General features: G+C 36.6%; 1 protein-coding gene across 1 annotated transcript; it reads right to left on the bottom strand.

Moving 5' to 3' along the window:
* LOC115450311 (chaoptin) lies at nt 1-4,801 on the bottom strand. The gene is made up of 3 exons (XM_037439123.1): nt 4,702-4,801; nt 3,766-3,811; nt 1-2,751 (listed from the first exon to the last, which is right to left on the bottom strand). Exons 2-3 carry the CDS (start codon nt 3,803-3,805, stop codon nt 611-613), a joined length of 2,181 nt encoding a protein of 726 aa, XP_037295020.1. The 5' UTR covers nt 3,806-3,811; nt 4,702-4,801; the 3' UTR covers nt 1-610.
* Between the last annotated feature and the right edge of the window lie 2,532 nt (nt 4,802-7,333).

The following is a 7,333-nucleotide window of genomic DNA, read 5'->3' as shown; positions in this document are numbered from 1 at the left end:
TTAAATTCCGTGGAATGGTTATAATAAATTCTGTTTATATTTAATTTACGCAATGTGATATCATATAGGTTACATTGATTAGAAGTGTAAAACATATATTTTCTACACTATTTTTATCTTTAATACAAACAAAAATAATTGTATTTACTTTTTATTTTTCATTAAACTATGTAGTTACATAATGTTAAAAAATACAATGATTATACACATTAATTAGATTATAATCAGAACTAGAGTCAAAATTTTGTGCTGTCATATTTAAACCATTAATTGAAAACTGAAATATAGTTGAAAATATATTTGATTTCTTCAAATTTATCAATAGAACAGTTTTGAAAGAAATCTAAAACAAAAATCTTTGAACACAAAGCTTTTTGAGGGAGATATTCCCATGCTTATTCCAAAATCGCTGTCACAAAAAGTTATTCCTTATTGATCCATCTTTTTAATAAAGACTTCTTTGCATATAAATCTAAGACCAATATTATAATAGTATATAAAAGATACACAAAAAACAAAATCTAAAAAAGGGTTTTATGTAAACCTAAAATATAAAATAATAATAGATTCACTGGAAACTTGAATAATCATTCCTTCTCAATAATAACTATTACCATTTTTTGTCTGGTTCGTTCTCTGTGTCCTTAAAGATCGAGGGCCAAATGTGTGAATACTTTCTTAGGTAATAAGTCTGCTCCCTTACTGCTTCTAATATTTTCTGGCTTGTTACCAACAGTCTGTCATCGTCCATCAATGATTTAGAACTTATATCAGTCAATTTCTCACTTTCCTTGTTCTCTGACACACAGGGAATCCCCTCAACAGAGTTTCCTAATGCAGGTACAACTAACGCGGCCGGTCGCATTTTAGAAAACCCATTATTGAAATTGTTTAAAGCGGACACCAACCATTCACAAGTCAAAAAGTTACCATCCACAAACACCTTGAGATCATGTTTGTGTCCATACCAACTCTTATAGTTCAAATATAGCATACCATTCGATCTCAAAGATAGGACAGAGAGTAGTTTCAAATCCATCAGTAATTTTGAATCCAAGAACTTAATCTCGTTAAATGATAAATCCAAATTTTGCAGGACGGTCAAACCTTGAAATGCGCCATACTCTATAGTACTGAGCTTATTACGAGATAAGCGAAGCGTCTTCAGATGTCCCATTCGATGGAAAGTCGATGGGCCTATAGTTCTTATCATGTTGCAGCTCAGATCCAAAGATAATAAGTTGACAGGCAAGCGTAGAGATGTGTTGTTCAATTCTATAATCATATTTTTGCTGAGGTCTAAAGTCATTAAATCATTTTGATGGATCAAATCAATTAAAGACGGAATGCTTATATTATTTGAATGCAGCTTCAGGATGGTCAAACGTAGTCCTTGACCGAAGGGTATCTTTAGCTGATTTAAACCGTTGTTCGACAAATCCAATACTCCACCTTCCGGGTGGAACATTTTTATGTGCAGGTTTTTAATTATGGCGATTTCGTTATAGGTCATATTTACATTCTTGAGATTATAGTTATTCGTAAAAGTCTGATCCGGAATATAATCCAAATAATTGTGAGACAAATCCAAGTTTTGCAAATTTTTCATAGCGGAAAAACTTTCGAAATATAGCCGTACAATGTAGTTGCCGCTCAAATTCAAATATTTCACATGCTCCAAATCATCAGCGTTGACAACGAAATCGATTATTTTGTTTCTTGATAAATCCAAAGAGATCATTTTAAACAGCGATTGGAATGCGTTGTATTCGATGTTACTTATTTCGTTGTTGGACAAATCTACTTCCGTGAGAACATCAACGCTGTAAGGGCGAGCGCTGCGTGTGTATCTCGCCGATATCTCCTTCGAAGTATTCGGGAGAACATTTATGTGGTTATCCGACAAAATAATTTTACATATCTTTTTGCCACCAAGATGCTTCCAGTGCCTAAGGAACACAATTGAATTTATTTTCTCTAACTGATTGCGAGACACGTCGAATGTTTCCAAATGTGTAATGATCTTAAGTGATTGAACATCAATATTTTGTATTTGATTGTCTCTCAAATACAAATTTTTAAGAATATGCAGATTGTTTACAGCTCCGTTTAGATTTTTAATCAAGTTGTTGTTCAAACGCAATGTTTCCAAACTAGTTAGATTCGAAAAGGGCTCTTCGTTTATATTATTTATTTTGTTGTATGATAAATCAAGTTCGATTAATGAAGTAAGCTCTTCGAAAACATCTCCAGGTAGCTCTTCTATACGGTTGTAAGCTAGTGACAGCTTGAATAATTTGTTTGGATGGAGCTCGAATTGAAACAGTTCATCGACATTAGTCAACTGGTTGTTGGATAGATCCAGGCTTTCCAAATTATTGAGGAAGTAAAACGGCTTTCCTGTTATCTTTTCGATATTATTGCTACTTAAGATTAGTTTTTGAAGCCGAGTCGTGTATTGCAGGAGAGAGAGACTTGTTTCTGCCCAATCCGCTGATATCGTAAGAGAGGTGATGAAACCTAAGAAATCCTGTTCGATACGGTAATCAAATCTTTCGATGGCATTTGTGAGTTTAAGGTCTACGGTGACAGGATAGTTGGCGGATTCAAGGCACTCATTATGAAGGTGTATACCTCTGATGTTTTCCATACATTCGATGTGGTAGGCGCAGCGACCGAGGCTGTGGGTCTTCTCCTGCGGACAGTAGCTGGACACCGGCGACAGCATCATCAGCATGAGCAAATACCCAACTGGAAAATATATAGAAACATATGAGTGACAGGATGAGTAAACCGTTTATTTTATGGTAACAGTAACTAGACCTAATAATTACACTGACGACAATGTGTTTCAAACCATTATAGGACATGCGCATTGTTGGTTGGCGGCAGAACATTCAGATAGTACCTATCTAGACAGATTCACACACTGGTACCTACCACCGAGTATCTACTACATTTTTATACAACTGAGTGACAAGATAAACAATACCACATAAAAGTGAAACTGTAAAACCATGGTACTTCATCTAAGCGCGTGAGACACATGATGTTATTACTAAAACTCAATAATATAAAATAGTTTGTAACTTAGGTTTTTTTATCAAAAAGCTAGTTTCTGAGTTTGGATATTTTTTAACTATTCTGCTAATTAGAATATTGGAATAAAACTATTTTGCAAATTAATTAATACTCACGGCCTCGGTGGCGTAGTTGTATTGCACGTCCGGTACAATAGCGCTCTGAGGTCCTGGGTTCGAATCCCGGGTCGGGCAAAGTGATATTTGGGTTTTTCTGCTCAGTATCAGCCCGGAGTCTGGAATTTGTGCCCGATATGGCGATAGGCTCGCCCCTATCACATCATGGGACGGAACATACTTGGCGAAAAGTGGGTGCCCTAGTTGCGCCTCTGCATACCCCTTCGGGGATAAAATGCGTGATGTTATGTATGTATGTATGTAATTAATACTGGGTTTGTCTACTCAGTGTCAGCCCGGAGCCTAAAGTTTGTGCTCGATATAGCGATAGGCTCGCTCCGTATCACATCATCGGACGGAATGCACACGGTGGAAAATGGGTTCACCAGTAGTGCGTCTCCTACCCTTACGGGAATAAAAGGAATGAGTGTGTTTGTATTCTGCTAATTTTTATTCAAATCTATATTACTCCAGAGTGCTAAAGGCTACTTTTTATCCCGAGAAAATGTAAAGCGGGTCTTTTATCCCGGAAAAACCTTAACTAGTAGAATATATAAATGAAACATACCTTTCCTCATCTTTGTTAGCCAGGGTATTTTTAAAAACATATCCACCTGAAAGCATAAAAAAACATTTGTATAATTAGGTCAATAAATATTATAGCTTAGTTTTGTTGTTTCTGAATATCTTAACTCATCATTAGCCTTGATTACATTATGCAAGTACAATCAGCCACAAAAGAAACTGAATAAGTAGAAAATTAAAATGTCTTATATAATTTGTTGTCTAGAAAAATTTCGTTCTGCCGTTCTTAGAGCGGCTTTTACTAATGTGGAGGGTTCTCCACTGGTCTATTGCGAGTTTGTTGAGATCACAAACTTATTATGGCGATCATATAAGCAAGCTTTCACCAATTTTACAGTTATAATTAACAATAAATACGCACTAAATTGGACAGTTTACTATCCACGCGATTTCACTACTTCAAAACTGTTTCACCCAAAATAACCTATAAACATAAAATATAAATATACTCCTGAATTAATATCAATTATATCATAGACTAATTTAATAAATGTTTTATGAATAAATTAAATGGTAACTTGACTGTAAATTTTCTATTAATTTATGTGATTGATAACATGTCCATATTGGAAAATCTGGACTAATAAATCATCGGTCTCATGATAAAGTGAGTGATCCTATCGCCACATCGGTCACAAATTCAGGACTCCGGGTTGATAGTGAGCATAAAAACCCAAATATCACTGCCTGATCCGGAATTCTAACCCAGGATCTCAGAGCAGGATCGTATCACAGACGCTATATAACTACGCCACCGAGGCAAATAAATTACTTCTAAATTATCTTTATATTATAACTTGTCATGCCGACTCCTTAACTCTTATAGTGTATTAATATTCTATGATTTTTTTTAAATATTTATATACCTCAATTATCGTTTAATTTACATTTAAATTTAAAGAATAAAATATAACATTACCTGTCCACTACGCACTGTCTGCAATTACAAAGTCCAAATGAACAAAACATAATTCGACGCTAGGATATTTGCTGAGACGTCGTAATGAGAGATGCCCAACGCGTAGTGCCAAAGATTATGAAATAAGACCAGTCATTCCTGCTGCCTAGTTAGTCGATAGCCTAGTTGGCTGTGGAACGGACTGCAAAGACGAATGTCCGCAGGTTCTAATCCCAAAGGCACACACCTCTCACTTTTCTTAAAAATTATGTGTATATTCTTTGTGAATTATCGCTTGCTTTAACGGTGAAGGAAGACATCGTGACGAAACCTGCATACCTGAGAAATTCTCTATAGGAATTTCCGAGGGTGTGGCGGAGGCCAGCGTGATGGACTAAGGCCTAATCCCTCTCAGTAGTAGAGGAGGCCCGTGCCCAACAGTGGGACAGTCTATAATACAGGGCTGATATTATTATATATATACATATATATTTATATATGGTAAGATATATGTTGTATAATGGTAAGATTGCAATGAGGTTACGGTTTCGATCCCCGGGTCGAACGGTGGTTGATTTTTCTACTCAATATCAGCCCGAGTCTGGAATTTGTGCCCGATATGGTGATACGCTCGCCCCCTATCACATCATGGGACGGGACACACTCGGCGAAAACTGGGTGTACCAGTTTCGCCTCTTCCTACGAAAAGTAAACTCAAGGCTATTCAGTTAGAAGCTTATAAGGTTAATCATTCGATTATAAATCGATTGTTTCGTCCAATTTGTAATATATCGTTCGATTTTAATATCAGTATTGTCGATTTTATTAATCAATTATATGTTGAATTATTAATTTTTCAAGTTAATTATAGATTGAGAGGTAAGTTACCTGTTACTTGCTTCTTGTTGATAGTAATCGTTTATGATAAAAACTATTTGAATATATTTTTTATTTAGACATATCATCGTCGTTTCCTTGGCCTCAGTTCAGCATATTCCTTCGGGGATTAAAAAATTCGGGCTTTAATGACATTTAGTTTATCATTGTATGCTTTGCTGCCAAATAGTATTCATGCACTGTTCTGGTTTGAAGGCCAAAGCCAGCGCAATTAATAATAATATCAGCCCTGTATTATATATTAGCCCACTGCTGAGCACGGGCCTCCTCTACTACTGAGAGGGATTAGGCCTTAGTCCACAACGCTGGCCTAGTGCGGATTGGTAGACTTCACACATCTTCGAAATTCCTATAGAGAACTTCTCAGATGTGCGGGTTTCCTCACGATGTTTTCCTTCACCGTTAAAGCAAACGATAAATTCTCAAAGAATACACACATGATTTTTATTTAGAAAAGTAGAGGTGTGTGCCCTTGGGATTTGAACCTGCGGACATTCGTCTTGGCAGTCCGTTCCACACCCAACTAGGCTATCACCGCCAACGCAATTACTGAGCATTATAAGACAACATCTATGTCTGAATGACGAGGGCGGTTGGCATGGAATGCTATAAAATTCGGATGGTATCTATCAGGCATGTGACTTGTTTGTCTCGTTATGACATACATGCTTTTGCTCGCGGCTTCGCCCGCGTGAAGGAGTTTTCCGGGATCATTTTTTTTCCGACTTATTAGATATGTATCGTTATATTATGACCAAATTACACAAAATCATTATAAATGGTAGCCTATGTGTTATTCTAATGTATGACTAATATTACTGTAAATTTTAATCCAAATCCGTTCGGTAGTTTTTTCGTGAAAGAGGAACAAACATACATACATACATCCATCCATCCTCACAAACTTTCGCATTTATAATATTAGTAAGATACTAAATAACTTAAAATTTAAGTAACATTAAAAACTTAACGTGTATGCAAATGCCATCTCAATCGGATGAGGATATCTGCTTTAAAATTTAGTTGCAAAAAATTACACGAACTTACATAAATATACATACATACATTGCAAGATAAATAAAAGCTTGTAATATGTCTTGTTATTGTCTTTGAGTCAATTTGTTTCCTATGGGAAGAGTCATGTGACCCCACTCCACCTGAGTAAGCGAAATGGAGTACAGATAGAATGTCTGACAAAACATTGTCCATCGCTAGTCGACACAATTATGCCGGCCTCTGAAGCACAGGCTGATCCCGGAACGCGACACACTTACGAAGGCCACTATAGCGGGTTTTATACCTTGTATACGGTGGTCGCTGTCTGGGCAGTTACAAGAATTAACCACAAGCAACATTCATACGACATATCCAAAAGCAATAAGACCATTAGGTGTTTTATTTTTAGCTTTATATGACCAGACGTGTTTGCCGTTCGCCTGATGGTAAGCGATACGACTGCCCATAAACAGAAAAAACACCACACAACACCTCGAATTACAATGTATTGTTTTGCATTCCACTGCGCTCGCCATCCTGGGACATTATATGTTAAGTCTTATTATGTCCAGTAGTTACACTGGCTACAATCTCCTTCACAGTGACACCGGAACACAACAGTGACTACACACTGCTGCTTGGCGGCAGAAAGCGCAAGCGCAGTGGAATACCAAACAATACTTAGTAATTCAAGGTGTTGGTTGGTGTTTCTACTGTTTATGGGCGGTCATATCGCTTACCATCAAGCAAACGGCAAACT

Source organism: Manduca sexta, chromosome 16 (genome assembly GCF_014839805.1).
Source record: "Manduca sexta isolate Smith_Timp_Sample1 chromosome 16, JHU_Msex_v1.0, whole genome shotgun sequence".
Taxonomy (NCBI): domain Eukaryota; kingdom Metazoa; phylum Arthropoda; class Insecta; order Lepidoptera; family Sphingidae; genus Manduca; species Manduca sexta.
The sequence above is the reverse complement of the archived record's forward strand: the minus strand, read 5'-3'. Positions and strand labels throughout refer to the sequence as shown.